At 34.1% G+C, this 23,156-nt stretch overlaps 1 protein-coding gene across 2 annotated transcripts in view; it reads left to right on the top strand.

Annotated features, from left to right (window-relative positions):
- LOC149799877 (uncharacterized) overlaps positions 1-23,156 on the top strand; it is a 203,721-nt gene that overhangs the window by 61,240 nt on the left and 119,325 nt on the right. For both annotated transcript variants that reach the window (XM_089959317.1, XM_089959316.1), the window contains exons 6-14: positions 111-131; positions 1,231-1,251; positions 2,121-2,141; positions 3,767-3,787; positions 6,760-6,780; positions 10,851-10,871; positions 12,317-12,337; positions 18,291-18,311; positions 19,929-19,949. In XM_089959317.1, coding sequence (XP_089815443.1) covers positions 111-131; positions 1,231-1,251; positions 2,121-2,141; positions 3,767-3,787; positions 6,760-6,780; positions 10,851-10,871; positions 12,317-12,337; positions 18,291-18,311; positions 19,929-19,949 — 189 coding nt within the window. The remainder of the gene's footprint in view (positions 1-110; positions 132-1,230; positions 1,252-2,120; positions 2,142-3,766; positions 3,788-6,759; positions 6,781-10,850; positions 10,872-12,316; positions 12,338-18,290; positions 18,312-19,928; positions 19,950-23,156) is intronic.

The raw sequence follows: 23,156 nt of genomic DNA, 5'->3' as shown, positions 1-23,156 counted from the left end.
CATGAAATACGTATTTTACACAATTAGACATTAGTCAAACAAGTAATGGGAGTTCATTTTTACGCTTATGATTTTATTCACGTTTATGTCGATATTATTTTCACTTCTAGGATGATCACTCAAAAAATGGAGTAAGTATTATATATTGGGATACCTTTTAACATAGATAAATGTATGTGGTTGACGTTCAGGTGAATATAATACTTGGTTTTATAGTCACATCTTTGCTGCTTGCTTCATTTTAATTCACAATCCATATAAATTCAACTCTTATGATTAGCATATTGAAGTAAATGCAACCATTTAACAAATGATTCAAAACATTTTTAGGGACCATTGTGGATAGTGTCACTTTGTGCTATTGTATAGTACATTTTTCATAATTTGATGTATATTATATTTTAATAGATGTTGTGTATTTTCTTTGTCAAGCTAAAGAGAAAATTGTTGACATGCGACAGGTGTTAACTAAATACCTTTGTCATCTTTTCAAAGTACTGAAATGCTAACTCGTCACTCGAGACCGTTATCCTAGAGTAATTAGAAGCTAATAAAGCACTTAACCTAAATGTGCTTTGCTGGCCATATGTCGCTGTTGATGTTTATTCAATAGGACATATTACAAGATGCATTTATCCCATAATATTTAATATTTGTATAAGGACATATAACCCGCAAATTAAAACCTCATGTCTAGTCCGATCGTATGAATATGTTCGTTTGCACCGTTCGTTTCATCAGTTAAATGATCTGTATTATTTTATATGTTACATACCTTTCTATACGTATTTCTACAAATTCAATATATAATATACCAATTTAACGTCATCGGGCATGATTTACGACATTTCTAATGCTCGTAACTTCATTGCGATTTTGTGTGGCTATCATCTTGAAAGTTTAATTTAAGGTAGTTGTTTTTACTCTACAAAATGAACGTATAAAGCTCAATGAAAAACATTTCCTTACTTTGCTTTGATAATTAGTCACATATGTCGCTTTTTTAGCCATATTACAAATTTTCACGAGAAGTTCTACATGTTATTTCATACAACGGTGGCTTTAAAGAATAGGATTAAAATTAAGTTGTTTGACAAATTTACAACTCTAATTTTAGCCACCCACGGCAGATTTAAAACACTCACAAATCAGTCAGCTATTAACATCAATGTATTTGTTCACACTAATGTTACTATGTATATTTATGTGGAAAATTGGTTTTTTTTCTAGGATGGAGATGACTGAAAAGGAGTAGGTATAATAATTGGACATACATTATCGCACAGATACCTTTATATGGATGGCATACATTCAGAGGATATCTTTCCTTTTATTGTACACAAATTTTCAACGCTTCATAACCTTCAAAAATGTTTGCAAATATTTCCTGAAAATTACATTTGGAGAGTGATTGCTATATGTGCATTTACAACATGAACATATATAATGGTTCTGTTTCAACTTAAAATATTGTTTCCTTCATCTGAGGTATATTGGAAAAAAATCCTCTCTCCATGAGACATTTGCAGACATTTCATTTATGTTTTCTTTGTTCCTTTAGTTAATTTGGCGGCCATGTGAAGATATCGTTTATTTGTGTCACTCGCGATTAGTTTGTATATTTAAGTTTGCTGCTGGTAAACGCTTCCACTTATGCTGGCAAAAAGCGACACATGTCGAGAAGATGGTGTTAGTATTGTATCATGTTTCCTCAAGGATATGCGATTTGAGACCATTACACTACATGAATATACTAACAAAATATATGACGTCATTTGATTTTCATTTTTGAATTCTGCAAGATATGTTGCAAGTCCATAGCTATATATTTCTACAAAATGATTTAATTTGTTTATCGCAGTATATATAACATTCTGAGATTGCATATTAAAATCACGTTTCCACTTTCACCATATCTATCAATTCCGGTGTCAAATATTATGATCTTATCTTGGTACTAAATATCAAATATAATATATAGAGCGATATATTGACTTTTAATTTTATTAGACGTCATATTCGTGTCTGAAACCATCGTATGCTAGTCAACATGTACAGACATATCTTTCTAAACAGTGGTGTTGTTCTCACGTTTATGTGGATATTATTTTTTCTTTTAGGGATAAACTAGATAGAAAACGGTAAGTGAAATATTTAGCTATTTGTTTTGATGCAGTTAAGCTTTTGTGAATAAAGCTAAAGAGAGCATAGTCTCTGTGTCGCGTTTATTATTTTCTCAATTTTAAAATGGAATTATTATAAATATTATGTGGTGTTGAGTATCTGTAAGTGAAGCTAATATCTTGAAAACTTATGTTATATATTTTTACATGCTGTGTTGCAGATTTGCATTCCTTTATACTTTTTCCACACTGGCATGCATTGCAATTTGTGCACTGCAATAGTTGCACATTTTGAGCGTGCATAATGGCAGGATTTACAATCTTAATTTTAATAATCTGTGTCACATATCATTGTTGTATTGGAAATGGAATGGGAAACATAGCTCGCATAAAATATGTCGTATTTAAACTCCACAATGTGATGCGGACACATTAAATGAGTTCACACAATTTATCCCGATTATGTTGCAATTTTTTACATCAGCGTTAGATGTCAACTGTATTACATCTAAGAACATCCTTTTTGTTTAATGCCAAATGTATATATGTACATTTTTTGAATTCATAAAATTTTTAATGTGTTAGATTGAAAAAAGAAGGAGTTGAAAAAACAAATATGTTATCTGATTGCATTTGAATATTTATACCTCATTGTTTATAAACAAGTTTTTAAATAACAATGGAATATTGATATTGACATATTGATTAATATCATCACAAACTTTGACATTGCTAACGTCACGTTCTTTTTGGAAAACACAATTAAGACAAACACCAATGAAATCGTGTGTTCTTGGTTTACACCAATCTTTAATGCTTATGTGTGTGTAAAACATCTTTCCTTCAAAATTCAGACGGAAAGATACTTTCGGAGAGTGTTTATATTATGTTTATAAAATGCGCATCTTTCGTGGAGTTGTCTTAACCTAATTTGTTTTTCTTCTATTTGAAATTCTGAAAGTAAATACTTTGTCATGAAGATACGTTTGCTACTGTATCTATGATCTGCTGAAATCGGAATAATTGGTATTTGCTCAACATATATGTTATGTAACAAGATACGTGACTCATGTCAATTCATTAATCTGCAAATGTCCTGCTAATAACCCCCTTTATCATTTTTACCAGAAAATTATGTATGTATTCCAATTAGGAACAATAAATATGGATATGAATGCACATTTACTGTCGTCACCGAGGAGAAGAATTTCAGAGATGGTTACACAATATGAATATTTCTTTAAAAATAATTGAACTATATTTATATTAGATAGCGAAAAGCTGCGTTGAATTATAAAACAGAATATATCGCATGATCATCTAGATATATTTAACGAAAATTATTTTATATTTGTACTCTAGTAGATACCTTTATATGATTACAAGGTAACATACCATTTCCACCACACGCATCTTAATGCATTCCGGTGTGCAATATATTCTCCACATAAAGCGTCTAAATGCTTCTAGCCTTGTTTCAAGTCTCAGATGTAATAGATTTAGCAATATAGTTACTTATATTCACTAATGTCCACCAAATCAGCATCTGAAACAAGTATTGCCATGTCAGAGGAGTAGCAGGTACATCTTTATTTGGAATGATGGTTTTATTAAACTAATGTGGATGTTTTTTTCCATGCTAGGGAGGAGCTCACTAAAACTAGGTAAGTAAAACAAATTAATATGCACGTATTATCGCATTTACATTAATATGTATCACGTAAGATATAGCTTAGTCTTTATATCGTGTTTGCTGTTTCCTAACGCTTAAATTCGACAAGTATAAATTCACTATTATGGTAGATATTGTAAATAAATCTAACACCGTCATAAGCTGTTCATACATAATTTTGCGTGAAATTCTGGAATTTGTGTCTCTTTATGTCATTTACTCCGTGAATTGACTGCAATTTAGCATGTTTGCAGACTTTTTATTTGGAGTAAGAAGGAAATACAATTACTATCCTCCATTATCTTTGCCATTCACACTTGTTGCCCTGGCAGCATATCGAGGAACTTGGAACACAAGCATATTATTTTTTGTCACAACCAGACGAAGTGCTTGAATGGAAATTATATCACACCATGCATCCCGATCAGCTTGTAAAATTGTTTTCGACATAATTTATACAAAAGCTACTGATCAAAACAAAATGTAGATATAAAGATATCAATATGCTAATGTCAAACATTGACAGTATTATCGTATATACCATGTGAGAAAATAACTGACAATTTACCGCATCATTGCCTTCCGAATCGTTTATTAATGGGGTGAAATTGATATAGGTAATGTCTACCAAGCAGCAGTAAATGAACACCTTAGTCCAAATCTTTCCGGTATCAAAGCAATATAACCGAAGAACATTCCTTAAAGTCAGATGAAATCTTTTCAATGACTTCTGAAATAATTGCCTCTAGAATACTTGCTCACGCACACATTATGGTCAGCAATTATGGTTGCCTGTCATGATCTTAGGCAAGTGACAAACATACTACCATTATTCTACTAAACGGTTCGTCAACTCAAGGTATGTTGAAAAGGAACTTTTCGGTGTCTTTGATTTGGGTGAGGTACAAGTGGATTAACCACAACCTTATCTCAGAGTAGGTTATTGCCTAAAGTCAAATGGGCACTCTTAAAGTGCAAAGAAGTCATTAGTCTGACTTTGAAATGTCCCGAACCTAAGTCTGATTTCTAACAAACTCTCTCTTTATTCGGTTGATTATTTTTTAATTTATAACGTTAGGAATAACGCAACACATTTTCTTAAAATAAGTGCACGTAGGAAGAGATAAGGATTTACGATCAGTAATATCAGACGTTTATTTCATATAAGTTGTGCCAGACTGAAATGTATAAGTACCTGCTTGAGACAGGTGGTTTCGTATTAACCTACTACTGCATGCAAAACGTATGGACACATGAAATTGTACGAGTCTAGGAATCGTCGTCAGTTGTACAAGCAGTTTTTTTCTAAAGTGTCTGTCTGTAGCTCATCGGGGTACATATTGAAGTCACGCTGGACGCAGCTCTTGAACTCTTCGATTCTTATCAGTTGTCAACGTTTGTCATAATCTTTATATATCTTTTTAAATTTGTAAACCACCTATAAAATAGTTTTTTCATTCCACTTGCAAATACTTTGGCAATTCATGAACCTTGTAGTCCAATCAGCAGTTTCTATTTCCACCGAATAATTGAAACAAATTTGTATCCGCTCAAATAATATCTAAATACAACGTAAAGTAAATGGGTGAGTACTTGATAATTCAGTTAGAAATCAAGGAAGAGAAAATTGTCCTGCCTTGACTCTTTACATATGGATGAAAAAAAGTAGAAAACGCATTTTGTTACGACTTGTTACGTGACACACATTGCAAATCTCCAGATCGTGAAAGAAACCACATGACATAACTCATTCAATGGGAAATAACTTAACATTTTTAATTCTATTATTATTATTAATAACTGTATATACGTATAAAAGCATATATTTATAGATTCCACCCAACCTTACACCCTTATATCTTAAAATAGAACCCATAAACATATACTAAATCCAATTACTGATATCTACTATAATGTACAGCCATAAATACAAAACAACAATAATTATAGGCATACATAACAATTTTATATCATTTGCATGTGATCCTCTTTGTTTGTAAACCGGTTTTCAAGTATCTATGGAGAAATTAGAATTGAGACGTATTTGTTGCAGAAACTGCACCTAGTAATATTTATGTTCAATAATCCATTTGAGACAAACCATCATACGTCGAGGTCTTCTTGTCTCTTATTGTTCTCATGACAGTAGATCTTCATTGTCGGTATTAAAACCTTCTAATACTGACTGAAAGTTCCTTAAAATATGCGTATTTAAACTCAATAACATTTCTAAAGGAGTTGTTTTAATGTAAAACTATTTATGTATGAGAAATGCCGATTACAAAATCATGTATATTAAAGAGACGCTTGCAAACGTTCTTTGATTTCGTTGTAGTCGTTTTTTTCTTTCTTTCGAAGGCATGTTAGAAACAAACGAAATGGCAAGCGTGTCCCGCGAATTTGTGAATCAAGTTGTACACAATTTATTTTTTTCCCATTTTGTTATTGACAAACGGTTAATTTCCTTTGATAAGGGATATAGTTAATGAATTAAATAATACTGGGCAATCGAGGAAAGGGCTTCAGAGATCGCTACACTAAATTAATATTTTGACATATATATGAAGTAATTTGCATTGCGTTTCTGTGGACGTTGGTGATTAATATATATAGAATATTATATAAGAACATAACGATATAATTATCTACTATCATTTGTTCTTGTACACAGTAATACACATTATACTTGGTTACGTAGTAAAATCACGTTTCTACCTTGCATATGTTAAATTGTTTCTGTTCGCAATATTTCTCAACTCAAAGGCCTTTTTGTTGGGATGTTTGTTTTGCATCACAAATGAAACATACCTAATCATATATACATTTCTTTGTTTTATAATCCATCCAATCAGTATTTTAAATAATCATATGACACAGATGAACTATTCTATTTAACAAGCCTGTCATTATTTGCACCCATTTGTATTTATACTCATGTTGATTTAGTTGTCTTTTTCATTTCAGGGAGGTGTTTTGTAAACAGCGGTAAGTAAAATATTTAGAGAGAAGGTTTGTAGGCAGATACTCTCAAATACATGCTATTAGGGAGTTTGTCTATCAGGTTTACTATTTCCTACGTTTTAAGTGAAATTTCTATTAAATCACTATACCAGGACGACATATATGTAAATATGTTTAGATGCAGTTCTTCAGGTTTTAGTAACATCATACCTACTGCACAGTGAATTGTATTGTGAGTTTTGGGATAACGAGTTATAGGTATTGCACGATTGGGATACAACACAATTAGAAACACTAATTTTCTGTTGTCTATGCAGCAAAACACTCTTTGCGGTGGAATCATAACAATTAACTTTGCATCCAAATACATTATTTTTTTTACTAAAACACGATAATGCCTGCCACGGAAAATAAATGCATTACAGCATTTATCAACTATCACGTTTGAAAATTGTCGTCCACATCATTTCCATAGACGTAAAGTGCAAACGAAGTGCTGACAGTTGCATACATCAATCTCTCTGTCTGTCGATCCGTCTATCTGTCTATCTATTTATCTATCTATCTCTCATCTCTGTCTCTCTCTTTGTCTGTCTGTCTGTCTGTTTCTCTCTGTTTCTTTCTGTCTGTCTGCTTGTCTGTGCTTGTGTGTGTCTCTCTGTATATTGCTGATTTTCAAATTCCAGAACATATGAATGAGTTACAGTCTAGCATGGAATTTTTTCATAAATTTCATAACAGACATTGAATCCTACTGAGACATTTTTAACTACCGAATTGATATAGACAAGCACCGTGACTTTTGCCTAGGTGGAGATCATGCAGTTCATAATTTGTGTGACGTTTAAAAAGCCCGTTAATAAACAAAACAAAACCAAGAAGAATGAGCTGAAAGTAAATTGCATATGATAACGTTTGTATCTTTCATAGCTCGTTGTGGATTAAAACGTTTTCCAATTGCTATGCATATGGTTGGGGGTTGAGGTTTAAACTACTTGACTATTGTATGTTTTGAAGATGTTTGCTTAATTTTAGTTGAAGACCTAGCATTGCTAATGATATTATGTTTATGGAATTTTACATTTAAACATTACCTATGAACAATGTATTTGGTTGCTTCATAATTCATATGACAGTCTGTACGTAAATAGAGGTTATAAAAAAGCCATCATTCCTGTTTAAACATAAGTTTGGAGAATTACTTTCAGTTGTTGTCAGTTATTAGTTATTCATTTACATTATTTACTGAAACTTGAAGATCGTTCTTGAACGTTTGGACTAAAATACTGTTCTAGGAATATTGAGGACTCATTCAAAGACATTCTGGATAACATTACCGTAACACGTTCAAAACTATTGGTACATCAGCACATTCCATAATATTTCAATTAATACTGACCTTGATAAAATATTGTATTTGTAATAGAATATATAGCATTATTTGGGATTAACTTCACAATGCTGTTAGTGAATATCGATTTTCACTTTTTAATCTAGAAAAATAAATTGTTTGTCGAATTTTACAAAACATTGGTTTCGCTTCTTTCTGTTACTTTGTTTTAGACTAAAGAGTCGTAACGAAATAGCGATGGAATAATTATATTGGGAGCCTTTTTTCATGGGCACACTGCACCTAAAGTATCGTAAATATCCAGGCCATTGCATTTTTTTTAGTAATAACATTTAGACGAATAAGACAAGTACTCAAGCCTGTGATGCTTCATTCTCTGTAGAACGGTTTCCAATACTAAAATGACGGGTTAGTTAATGCTATATGTATATTTAAAACACGTATAAATATTGTGGAGTTGTTTTAACAAAAATGTTGGGGTTATTGTATTCTGGCAAATACTAAATATATTCGTTAAGCATCAAAATAAGATTGCAGACACCTAATTGTCATTGGTGTCGTTTGTACGTCATCATCTCTTTTGGGTAGGAACATACGTGGTGTTCCTGTATTTATCAACATTTAACTCTTTAAATTTGGCTTAATGCCATAATTTAGACATAATAACACAAATTAACATAGATTCTACCTTGGAAGCTTTCTGCTGACAAGCTCCTTGATTGTTTCTCGTAGAAGTGATATGTATGTTCAAATTAAGAGGAAAGATCTAATTGATTATTTTACCTGCATCTTTGAGTATTTGCTTCGGGGGTCATTGCAACCGATTAACAATTTTGCGAGATTTAGAGCTTCATTGGTTTTGCAGTGCTGAATGTTTGAGTTAGTTCTTATAATCTTATAAATTTAATATATTCGAGATACGTTTAAATGCCGATATACTTATTTTTATGATGTTACTGAGATCAAAGTGTATTTTTTGTGTTCGATATTTCCTCACCATTCATTATAATTGTACTTCTTCACTTTTCAATTGAATTGTACTTCCTTTTTTCAAGTGGACTGTACTTCCTCACTTTTCAATTGGAATCGGTATAAAAGTGATATAATGATAGGTATCAATAATATTTTATATTTACAACCAATTAAAGGCAGCAACTTTCACCCAGCCGCAACCTTTTCTATTATAACGTACATCCATCCGCAACTTTTTCTATTATTTCCATGCATATCATCTTTACTTCGTTGTATATCATCCATATAGATATTCACAGCAAAAGCACTGTGCTGCTTATTTGGAGCATTTAATGTCCTTTTCTGTTGTTGTTCTTGTTTTGTTTGTGAATTTGTTACCATGGAAACAAATATTAGTAGATCCCAATAGTAATAGGGTTACTTTTCAAGGTCCATAACATATGAACCAATTAAAGACAAATATTGACGGTTATCTGCTAACTGTCATAGAAGAAATTAGCTCATATTTTTATGCAAACCATTGACTTCCAGCTCATCCTGTATCAAAATGATATTTTTCAGCCAGGTATGACAAATAAAGTTCACATAGTCTCCGATATTTGTAAAGTTTATTAGAACCATGTGTAAATAAACGAAGGATAATCGCCTGAAAATAACATCGTTTTATTGATTGTATTTGAGTAGACGATGCCTCAATATTAATTCAAACACTGATGGAGTAATTCCAGCCGAAGCGTGTTTTCTAGGTAAAACGGTACAAATAAATATTGATGACACCCTCTCACATTGATTTCGCTTACAAATGTTAGACGAATAAGACAATGATAAAATCGAATGTGATACTGCCCTTAAGTCTTTCACACTTCATTGCCTGTGAAATCCATTTCACATACTGACGGAACAAGAAATTGGGAAATTGATTCTTATATGCTTAATGTAAACCAAGAATATTTCTCGTGAAGTTGTTTTATTAAAATGTTTTACTGATTTTGAGAAATACAAAAAAAGTACTTTTCTCATTTGCATATGATTGAATAAGTTCATTCCTTGACATATTTGCTGCTTTTTCTTTAGCAGCCATGTTAGGAAATACCATTCTAAAACTCGTGCCAATGTTAAATAATTTGGTTATCTAAATTTTATATAATGTGTTGCCTTGAGTACTGGTACTTTGAAAGACTTTTTCAACATTGCTAAGCATAACTTTATTTGTTCCAATAGGAAACAATGTAGTTCGTACTACGATACATAGTACTAGCATCACTGTGTAAATTGGCCTCTGAGATCGCTGGAATATATGAATACCAGGACTTCATTTGTATTACATTGCTGCAGGCTGCTGTGAATCATACAATTAGGATAATTTTGCAAGAAAATGGCAGTATATTTATTTAATATATTTTGATGTGTGTTTGATTGTAGATAAAATGCTATTATTGTAAAGTATTGTCGCGTTTTAATCTAAATAGATTACATCGTGTACTACGTCTGAAGTTATTTATATAATTTTTCTTGCCATCGTTCTATATATATATATATATATATATATATATATATATATATATATATATATATATATATATATATATATATATATATATATATATATATATATATATATATATATATATATAGTTTTATTAGCAACACAATCCGTATCTAAAACAATCACATGTTATGTAATGTTATGTAATCTTATGCTAAGTAATATATGTCTTTATTCACACACAAGTTCATATTGATATTTATTTGGAAATTGGTTTATTTTCAGTGAGGCGGTCGACGCAAAGCGGTAAGTAGCATCGTGAAAAGATGATGTCATATAAATTAAATCAATCAATAAAATGAGTCCCTACTAAGTTCCATAATCAACTGTCTGACATTTAGAAATATGAATCAACTACTCGCAATATATGTATATATATATATATATATATATATATATATATATATATATATATATATATATATATATATATATATATATATATATATATATACGTATGTGTGTGTGTGTGTGTGTATGTGTGTGTGTGTTCCAACTCCTAAACATGCAATTAGTTCAAGTCGTGCATACTTTGATATATTTTGATATAGTATGATTGACTCACATTTCAATGCACCAGTGGCGCCTCATTTATCATGTTTGGAAAAGATGGGGTAGTGTATGAAGAACCCAGAGTCGGCTGTATTTGCAATTGTGTAATTCATCATTGTACTTACGTATATGATCCTTCAATTATTTTATATGAAAAATGATAAATTCATGAATTTATTGCATTTGAATACTTATTTATAGGCACATTTTATCTATACATATCAAAACAACTCGGATAAATTTAGAACGTATTATAGACCATTCATGAGACAAATTAAGCGAGACAGTGATTAATAAAATGTTGCCTTTTATTGTACTATAGTAGTTGATGCTGCATAATCTGTAGAAATGTTTTCAAACGTTAACGAAAACATCATTGATTGTGATGGTCATGTACATATAGAATGACACGATTGTATTTTTGGATGTGATGCAGCGTATGCATTTGTTTGTTTCTTGTAAAAGATACTGAAGGCAAATATCGTTCTCATAAAATGTTTGCAACATTTCACTGATGTTGTCCGTTTTGTTATTTTTTCGCAACCTTTTATAGTAGCAATAGTGGTACTCATGCCAATCTCAGTTAATTTGTCTATTTAAACTTAGCAATGTATTGTCATGAGAATAGTTTGCTGTCAGGATCTCTTGCCATTTCCAAAGTAGAAGGAAATATTTATTCTAATTGCGAGTATGGATAATAACTATCAAGGTATCGTCCAAGAATAAAGGTGGAGCTCGTTACAATAGATGCATACTTTAGGAAATCTAGAATTTAATGTGTATTGCGTTGCTGCAGGCTACATGGCATCATATAATGTGTATATTTTGCTAGACAAAAAATTACGAATTATCTAATAACAATTGATGTTTTGTCCATTCCTAATCTCATACCAAGAATGCAACTAAAAATCAAGTTTTATCTCGGTCATAACCGGTGTGCTTCGTTTTGTCCGCTGAAAGATATATATGTTCTATCTGCTTTAGTTTCCAAACTTAGCATATTTAACAAATTATATGTTTCATTCGCCACCCAATCAGTATTTGAAATAACGATATCCTCTTCAGTATTTTAATAAGCACGTCTTTAGTCATACAAAAGTTTGTATTTCTATGTATGTGGATGTTGTTTTTGTTTTCAGTGAGGAGCTCTTGAGACAAAAGTGAGTGGAATCTTGCAAGACCTATTTTGACGCCAATACATTTATATCATGACGAGACGGACAGCAAGTTTTCGTGTTTGCTGTTTCCTCAGTTTTAATGCGAATTGGTATAAATTCATTGTAATGGTCGGTTTTAGTATGTAATGCTAAAACATTTGTCACTTTTATGTAAACTTGTTACATTTATTGATGTTGTCCAAAATGTGTTTTCTTCCTCAGCCAAGGCGTGCAGCAAGTGGCTTGGTATTCGTGTTAATCTCAGTTACTTTGTCCGTTTAATGTTTACATAATGTATTGGCACGATCATTTCTTACTGCCAAGATCTGTTGTTTGTTTAACAACGTACACAGCCAGGTATTTATTTTCATTAGGTGGAAGGATGAGGATTATGGCTACATTTCCACAGTGTCATCGAGATAAAGGTGTTCAGAGATAGTTCAACAAAATGATTATTTGACGAATGTTTGGACTTGATTTGCAATGCTTTGCTATAGGATACTTAAAATGATATAATCAGAATATATTTCAAGATATAGAAATAGATATATTCTTCAAATACATTATTCAATCGTAAAACCTTAGTAAAACTTCTACTACTTCGCAAACTTGGCCCTCCCAGACTAAAACCCTTTTCTTTAAAAGTTAAAAGTTATCTGTCAACCTAGGTGGCGGTGAGGCAGAATAATTTTCCTAGGAACATGGATTGGAGCCGAATTCCGTGAAATCGTATGTTACTATTTTCGCTGTCTAGTAGCACTTTAGAGATGCCTCGCAAATTCATACAAAGAGTTTGGAAGTTGTCTATCTTCTGAAAGTAGTAAGGATTTTCGACATCGCAGAGAAGCATGCTTTATAATTCAAACTTTTCTTTGGCGGGGTGTTCGCCGACGACAAAGTATCCTAACGTTCTATGTTTCGCTTTGCCGTCTTATCACAATTCGACGCAATTGGTACATATCTGCATGGGTTGCAATGGCGTACCCCCACATTGCTATTAGCGCAGGTCTGTGTTTGATGTTGAAAACTTGTTAAATATTGCTAAATAATTCCGATCGAGTCAGGATACATACACATCCTATATTATCTTCTATTAGCGTCTAATACATAGCAGCATACGCGGCGATTTGCTGATTTTGCCTGTATAGTACGTGATTTGGACTTTTTCTACGGTGACATTGTCTCATAAAGATATCGTTAGGCCTACTTTGTAGTTATTAATAATGACGCTTCAGTTAAGTTTTATTTGTAAATTTGTATGCGTAATATAGAAAACTTGCTTATACTACTGTATAGCTTCCGCTCTTCGTTCAAGTACAGTTACGATTTCTATATATAGTTTACACTAGTTCATTTATATTACTGAAAGTGACGCTTCAGTGATTTTATCTATATAGGCAATACATATTATCATCAAGGTAAGCTGTTGCTAGAATTGTTTATTTGCCTCCTGTTTGTACATGAAATTACTATAACTACCGCTGCAGTGATTTTACATGTACAGGCAGTCAATGAACCTTCCAACAGGCTATTTGTGACAAAAATAAAGATAATATGGTCAACAAATCATCATTTGATAAAAAATTATGCAGTCACAAAACGTCGCTTCGCAGATGATATTGACGGCCTTGCAGGAGATGAAAAAGAGCTGTCTGACTTGGTTGAGCGCCTCAACAGAACCTCCACAATATACAGTATGGAGTTTAGCGCCTAAAACACAAAATGATGACAAACAACGCCAATGGCATCAGTGCAGAAATAAAGGTCAATGGAGAGAAGCTGGAAACATGCTTCAAGTACTTGGGATCAATCATCGATTATCACATCATTTTTTCTGTAAGCTTGTGAAACATGGACGCTCACATGAGATCTACAAAGAATGACCCAAACCTTCAAAATAAGATGCTAATACAAGATATTGGGCATACATTGACCATGTAACCAGCAAAAAGGTCTAAAGCAGGATCAAACGAGCCATCGGACCCTATAAAGACATGTTGACCACTGTGAAAAAACGCAAAATGATGTGGTACGGTCATGTCTCAAGATCATATGGACTAGCAAAAACAATCTTGCAAGGCACCATGCTGGAGTGCAGAAGAAGAAGCAGCCAGGACAGAGGTGGGAAGACAATAATAAAGAATGGAACGACATGGTGTTTGTAGATTCTTAAACGGCATTTGAGAACAGGATGAGATTGGAAGAATTGGGTGCAAAGTCAATTTTGGTTCCCGAATCTTGGGTTACGGGATTGATGATGATGATGATGATGACAAAATGATATATCGTCCACTTTATGAATAGTAAGGCTATAATGTTCTACCTGTACAAGTAGCATGTGTCCCTTTATAATGTCTTTGTCATATTGGGAAATTTTCACAAGTTCGAAACGCAAGACACTCACCACACTAAGTCTTGCAGGTTTAGACCATGGGCTAGAACAGTCTAACAACCACTCAACATGTGTAGTTTTCTCTGTTTGGCATTACTGTAATACATGTCGCACTTGCATACCATGGACAGAGATGAATCATAGTTTCAGGGACGAAAACATTGTTCGCACACAATGGTTCGCGCTATATCATTGCTGGGCAACAAATCGGAGAGCACAACAAGCAGCAATGACAGTCCCGCATATCAAAATAATGAACCGATACGTGAATCAATATCCAATACCCGGTCACGACCTCAAGAACTAGACAACGTCATGTCAACCCAGATGACCATGTTCCATCACGACTGGACAAGGAAATATAACTCTGATCATAAAGGGCCACGACCACTATCGATTGAACACTATCAGACACCAGAAAACAAAATGATTTAGTTCCTCCACTCGCTAGTGATGCAATACCTAAACACCCATTTCATGAACGAATTATACATGTGTTAGCCTAATTCGCATAATGCTGCGAGGAATATCCTGCACAGGAGGCCAAGAATATACATTCACTCACAGTGATCAGTCTACCGCATAGTGCCGCCGGCACTTCCTGCTGTAGGTGTACTGTTTATATACACACTCTCATGGATCAAAGTTACCCACATAGGACCTCAAGCACATCCGGTATACGGTGACCATCTTTTGCTCTCAGTTTTCAAGAGATATCTCATCTTTCACACTGAAGCCTCTGCTTCTCAAGAGAATTTATCTAGCGACACATTATAAATGGCGAGATCTGACTCATCAGCAACAAAAGTAATTGGTCACCATCATCTATATTTGTGTCCAACTACTTCACACATAGCAGAAGAAACGTCGAATTTACTACCTTAATGTATAAACGACGCAACCGGCATTAATGTTCCTCGCCATTAAATAGATCTTACTTGAATGAGTGAAATCCTCATCGTATGTGTGGATTGAAGTTGCTTGACCAATCCCATCTGCATTCTGTCCTCGTGCCTTTAGATCACCTGTCGGTTTTACGGTTATGACAGCAGTTAAAAAATATCTACTGACGATAATACTATCAATTGTTTCCATAATCTGAATAGTTACTAATATTTTGGGACAAATAATATCTTCCGTTACAAGTTCAAGTATCTAGAGATGTATGCTATCGGAAATGCCTTCTCTGTTTCAAAGGAACATGACATGATTTTACCATCCTTTCATTCTCAATCGTCTTGTCAGCAAAAACATCTCGACCACATACCCTTTTAAGATGCGGTCGATTAGATCTGGAATAAATGTTCAAGTAAAACGATCGTGAGCGATATATGAATTCGTGCAATTTGCAAAGGTAAGTTCCATGCCTATTTTGAGTAGTCCATCTGTTAGAGAATTCCTTCGCCGGCAGAGTTGTGTTAAATGCTTCAGCGGGCGTTTTAGTCCTTGGTCGCTTCATTGGGCTCCCATAACAATAATTACGTGGTCCAAGTGGAGATCGATCCCTTGACCATTGAACAAATTCTCACAATCTGCATGCGACAATACGAGGTTGCATCAGGAAGGCACTTTGGATCACAACACATCTGCAAGCACAACATATGGCAATCACAATCACTACGGATGCAAACAATGATTTGTGGGGAAGCAAGTCTCCTACGTTTTCGGACTGACATGTTAGCGTGGCCGTTAACTTCACTGTGGTGGGTAATCTCAGAAGAGAGAAACAAATACTCAGACTTTCGTTTCTTTGTTCTGGATTTTTTAAATGATGTCCTCAACTACATTCCATGTTTAAATTCGACGATTCCTATACTGACTAATCGCATTGTTCTGCAAGAATGACCTGATAGAAACGAAATGGTCTCTTAATCCATCAGTTTTCACTCAACACACGGTCGATGATGCCAAAACCTCAACCTTTGTTTCACAAGTCCCGAACACAAAACTCCGGATTAATCGACGCTTCTATATTTCGGAATGGCAAAATAGATACACTTCTCATTTCCAGATTTGATCAGCAAATTATCGTGTCTCCTCATCTTGATTACTGAACTCAAATGAGAAATATTAGACCAATCTCATCAGTCGCAACAGAATTGCCAGACTTTTAGACATTTCCTCATCTGACTTAAGAAACCATGATGGCAGGTGTTTTACCCCAACCTATAGTTACTGAAACGGCATCTCGGGATCGTATGAAATACCCCCTTCAGAAAAATAGTTTTGATAATAAGTGGTGGAGAGTCCACAAATGATGTCGTTATCTGCATTACTGGCTTAAGAAGGAAATGCTTTCATTAGGACAGGCTTCCTTTGATGAGGAAGTATGTATTGGTAAAGATTTCAGTTTATTCTTGACACTTCATATCAAGGTCATTGATATAACCAAGTGCGAAGTCGGAAGTGGTATTTCAGTAATATCTAGCTGTTGACCGGGGGAGATCGCGACTCATTTTACCTTCAAAGAGGAAAATAATGATATATCAATATACAAATGTGCATCCTGAATAAAGGGGACAATCTGTCCCAAATATCAGACAGAACCCACTCAAATTAATTTGCTTCAAATATTGGCTCACTTTGTTACGAGAGTTAGCAGTCACTGCATATGAGTGAAACTGTTTTCTACCAATATACATGCCGTGAGATGGAAATCCGAGTACACTACTCCAGTTCTTATCAGAAATCTTTCATCCTAAAAAGTTTAATTCGATCAGGATGAACCGTTATCCGTGTCACGAATTGTTACCTTTTGAGATCTTTCGACAACTTCATACAGACTCGGTTCATAACTTGCGCTGGATTTGCGCTAAGGAAAGGTTTTCTCTTTCAAAACTGCTCTATAACAGATGGAGCTTTTTCTGGTCTGGTTATCTAGAAGCCGTCTCACATAACTTAGAGGACCGGATATGGTCTCTCCGCGGTAAGAGATGCATCTCAGTCCACCTCCTAACAATTACTCTAAGCTATTATGATTGGGTAACGTATTTCGATAATATTTACCCAATCATAATACAAACGCTCTACTAGCCTGCCCGCATTTGCATCCGCTCCAGTAGTAAATGACTGTTTCACATGATTTTGCGCTAATGCCTGTTTCAACAGGAAATCGTTCTACTCGACCGCTACCTATGTGGGCAGACACCTTTTAGCTAAGCGATTTGATCCCGGGAGAGCTCGATTTGTGAGGTAGTAGTAATTTTCTTAATTTATTATAATTGGGTAAGCATATCGAAGAAACATATTTTACTATTAAATGTTTCTCTGTGATCATTTTATAATTTATCAGATTGCACAGTGCAATCATTTAACTCGCCAATTTTAGCACATGTTGTCTCTTAGCACATGTTGTCTCCAAAATGTTCTCCATGTAAGGTTATATATGTCGGTTTCTTTGTTGTACTTGTCAAATGAAATCAATATAACAATATATTAGGATGAAAGTGTTTTGCCACTCAGCCTAAATTTGAAAAAATTATCTGCTAGTTTTCTATTTAAAAGGCCTGTCTTCATTCGAGCTCTCATTTGTTCATCCATTTTTTAAAATATTTTTCATTTCAGGGAGAAGAAAATGAAAAGAAAGTAAGCGGATTATTTCCAGATATGTTTTAGCGCGGTTCCACTAGCATGAACAACGTTACGAGGATCATAATCTCTGTATATTTGTCCTATGTCTTCACTTTCATTTAGAATTCATTATGATCATATGCACCTGGAAATAAATCCATGCGAACCTATGCATAGATAGTATTGTGTTTAATTCTGCAGATTATGGTACCATTATATGTTTTGCAAGCTGAATTAAACATTATTGATGGGCTAAAAAAATTGTTTTCGTGGTTTCGACCGACATTGAAGTCTAGTACAGGTCTTCCATTGTCTTTGTCATAAATGCTTTCTTAGATGCAAGCAAGTACATTTTGGCTTGCAATGATATTATTTTTTATAACAATCTAGAAAAAAAGCATTATGATGTAAATTAAACGAATTCAAAATTTGTATTCCAATCGTTTCGCAAAATTGCTTTTCCATTTTTGATTTCCTAAACAGAAATGAATTAATTAAAGTTAAGTATGGACGGTCTTTTGAAAAAAAAAATGTTACCAAAGAAAGCAAACCATAATTTAAATCATTACATATGGAAAAAGTTACATCTTGTCTACGAATATCATAGGAAATTGCTAAATATCTGAAACTGATAACACATCTAACGGACCTATCTGTACATACAATGTGATTGCACATTAATATTTTGACACTGATATGGTCATATCTAGGTAAGTTTCCAATACTTTTATTGAGAAACATAAACAAGACGAATAAGAGAAGGATGAAATATTATGTCTTATTGTACTCATATCTTTGATAATTCATTATCTGTATAAAAACAATTCAAATCCTAAAACAAAATAACACAGGGCTAGTGGTTCTGTGCGTATTAACAACATGAAATTTCTCGTGAAATTATATAAAGGAGAGTGCTTATATGCGTATTAAAAACATGAAAATATCTCGGGAATTATTTTAACAGGAGTAATGTTCTCATCATCCAGGGAAATACTTAAACAACTGCTTCTCTCACCAAAATACGTTTTCAACATTTTATTTATGCTATCCTTAGTGTTGCTGTCGCTTTAGCATGTATGCTAAGTAGCAAAATATGTATAACTCCTGTCAATCTCAAGTAATGCGTATATTTCATTTTGACATAATGTATTATCATGATAATTTGTAGCTGACGCGATATATTGTCCTTTTGGTAGAAAGTCAGATTTATTCTAATTGATTATGAAAACTAGATTAAAAGATAGGCCAGTAGAATATTTTCTAAAATCCAGAGCATCATTTTATTTATTGATACAAGATACAACTAATTAGACAGTCATAGCATATTGAAAGATTTTATAGCTGTATTTATTATTTGGTTCCATTACTGCATACATTGCCAGGTTTGCAAATAAAAATCAGCTTTTCAACTCACCCATTTTTAATGTACTCCTGTGTCCAACAGTTTGACCGCATTAAAGGTCTATATGTTGCTGCACATGTTTTGCCTCTTAAATGAAATTTATCTAACAATTGATTTACTTCGTTGTTTTTAGCCACCAATCGTGGATTTGAAATAATCAAATGATGTTCCACATATGAATTTCTTCAGTTAAACTCATGATATATATATATTTGGATATTTTTTTTCAGACAGCTGCTCTTGAGAGAAAAGTAAGTCACATATTTCAAATTATGCTTTATTTTGTTGACGTTATGGAGTAACAAACCTTCCCCTTGTGCTTCATATTCTTCAGTTTAAATAAGACGACTGAGAAGTTCAATGATCGTTATAGATAGCGGCAACGTATGTTTAACAGTTTCGAGCTGCACAAGGAAATTAAATATTACGCATACACATGGGTCCAAACATCCTCTTGTGTGAAAACTTTGATATGGACCCATATTTGAGATTATCTGTTTATACTAATAGAACGCCTATTCGGAGGAGTTTGCCTTAACTCCCTCTTTGCCCCTACCTAATTTCTGTTATGTCGCAAGTTTAGAAAATGTTAAAACAAAATAGTCTAGCCAATTTTGAGACAATGTTGGCTAAATGTGTGGTAAGTGGGGGATGGGGTGGAATCAGGTATAAGACAAGTTGGTTACATCTTAGGTTTATACTCGAGACATAACAGCTTAAATATTTTTATCTTGACCTGTCTTTGAGGTTTTATCTCTAAATATATTTTCGATCCCATAGAAAGGGTGCCTTATGGATAGCATGTATGAAATACAAGGACAAGGGGGCTTGATTTGTATTATTTGAACCACTTACTGAGATCACTGAGATAAACGTGATCAAATATCACGTATAATGTGTATCGATTATATCCAAGTTTTGCAGTATTTCAACCGATACTTAACAGACATTGATTTCAACGGAACTTTGGCAGTTAATAGTTCTAGTTAGACATATAATCGAACGGTTGTAAAAGTCTATGGAAAGTTCATCGATCTAACGTAGAGAAATATAGCCTTAAAACAGGATGGCTATTCTATTAGTTCATATATGGACCATACGAACGCCCCTAATAATGATTATGATGCGAACTGTTCATTGATATTGTGTGCCTAAAACTATATTTGATTTCATAAAGAACTATTGGTGAGCTTTGTTTAATACAATCAGATAAATAGGATGGTCCATAAGGATGTCGTTAAGTTCATGCTGGCAATGTGCAGACCGATTATATCCAGATTTCGTCCTGCGTGAACACCTACCTTAGAGAATTTCCATTGTACCCCTTCTAGAGAGTTCCTAGTCAGGAATATTTTCCAACATCAGCAAACGTCCCCTTTAAGATATTGTCATCCACACGCTAGCCAGCTGGGAAAGCTTATCTCCGCCAGGAAACTTTATCGGGGTGAGAAGCTACGGTTTAGTCCTTGCGACTTCACACTAGCATTTCCCCAGACTCTTTATTGCCCGCAATGCAATTTGCAACGGTGTATGCAGCTTACCCAACCTATAAAGCACTTATTTTGCATCTACATGTGTTATCAGCCATGGTAAGGTGGACACGACGGCACATTCAAATTAGGCACATGCAAGACTCATTGGTTGCTGCTTCTGTTCCCTAATGTGGTTGGCTGGTGTAACATTGCGCCGCGTTACAAAATAATCGCGCAAGTCCGCGAATCCCAAAGCGGTGACCCTATACTCCATACAACTGTCCAGACGCGTGCTAAAATACTAATTAATGGTCACGTGTCTGATGAGGTTCCGAAATAACTGAACAGTGGCTCTACTCTGCCTCTTGTCGTAGTTTAATTGGACATTTGATGCCTACAAAAAAACGACGCCCAGTGCACCCTGCCAGACTTAGCCCAGTATGTAACCAAAGATGTTGTCGCATATTAAACATTTTCTCCATGCTTCAGACCTGAATGACAGCGACGTGATTCTAAAGTGCTGTGGCGCACATATTGGTCCTGGTGGTGTATAAGGCTGACTGTACACTGATCAGCAGCAAGCAACCATTGTTAGGTTTCATTCATAGAAGGCCAGAAACATCCGCCTCAAAAATAATATGTTGATCGCCACTACAAATCCTCAAGAAAGTAAGTCGACGAACAAGGCGGGAGTAACAAACTATAAATAATATATTTACGAGCAAGTCACTTTTAATTTCCCTTGGCAGGTGATTTTATGTAAAGGTACTAAATGTTGACGTTAGAAAATGATCAAAGATGAGAGTAGTCTCGTATAATCGCAGTTTCCGTTTTCAGGATTATCATATTTTGATCCCTAAAGAAAATGCTATTCCTGCCTTCTAGTACGTAATTATGGTGCACATCATCATTAGTTTTGAACAGTAAGTAATAGGTTATATATTATGTCAATAAAAAGAAAATATTTTATACGATGACATGTCTTCCAAATCTTGATAACTTGAAAATCGATTTTATTAATAAGAAAATAATCAATGCATTAGAGATGCAGAGAACAATGACTCAGGCTTCTTGTTTTTATGTCGGCCTCATCAAAGTCGATAACATTGCAAAGTTTCGCACCAGCTGATTAATACATTCCTCACCTAATATAATCAGAGGGAATGCGAAGGAATGTAAAACGTATCTGTAGTGTGTCCAAATATTTCGCGTTGTCAAAGAGTGTTTTGAAACACAAAACTGCATGGAATATTATATCTGTGTACGAATAGATGAAACACTACATAGTGGTATGGTAGTAATTTAATCAGTGATAGAAACGTTTGCAAGTGATGTAATTGCTTTAATTATCTTTGATTTTGTTTTAGCATGCCCTAAAATTATGGGTTGTACAGAAATATGAATAAGTTTTTTCAACTTTGGCACAAGTTTGTAATTTGTTGCGTGCAATTACGATGGACCGCTCCGGTGGCCTAGTCGTTAGGGCATCCGCCTCGAGGTCGTGGGTTCCATCCCAGGCCGAATCATAAGAAAGACTTGCCAAAATGGTACTAACAGCTGTTTCGCTTGGCGTTCATCATTAAGAAGTTAGTGTAAAGACTGGTCAGCCTGGTGTAAGGATAATGTGACTGGGTGGGGCATCATGCTACATGCCTGCGGCATGATGCCCCACTGTGAGACATCACTATAAACTGTCACACAGCAGAAATCGTAGTAATATGACTTAAAAATTGTTAAAGCTACGTTAAAAATCCAAATCACTCGCACACACACGCAATTATGATGAAATACCTTTAGCATTCTTAAGTCTGTGTGTCTTATAGTCGACCAAAATTCGCAGCCATGAAAGGGCTGATGGTATCACAATTGTTTTACACAAATTAGTAAATAATCTGATTGAGAATAAAATAACTTTCTTCCTTTTGTACACGCCATGTCTTTTTTGTCAACATTCCATATTGTATTGAAGCTAATAGGGATTCCAAC

The sequence above is a fragment of the Sinohyriopsis cumingii genome, chromosome 5, assembly GCF_028554795.1.
Source record: "Sinohyriopsis cumingii isolate HCF-2022 chromosome 5, ASM2855479v2, whole genome shotgun sequence".
In the NCBI taxonomy this organism is placed as follows: domain Eukaryota; kingdom Metazoa; phylum Mollusca; class Bivalvia; order Unionida; family Unionidae; genus Sinohyriopsis; species Sinohyriopsis cumingii.
The sequence above is the reverse complement of the archived record's forward strand: the minus strand, read 5'-3'. Positions and strand labels throughout refer to the sequence as shown.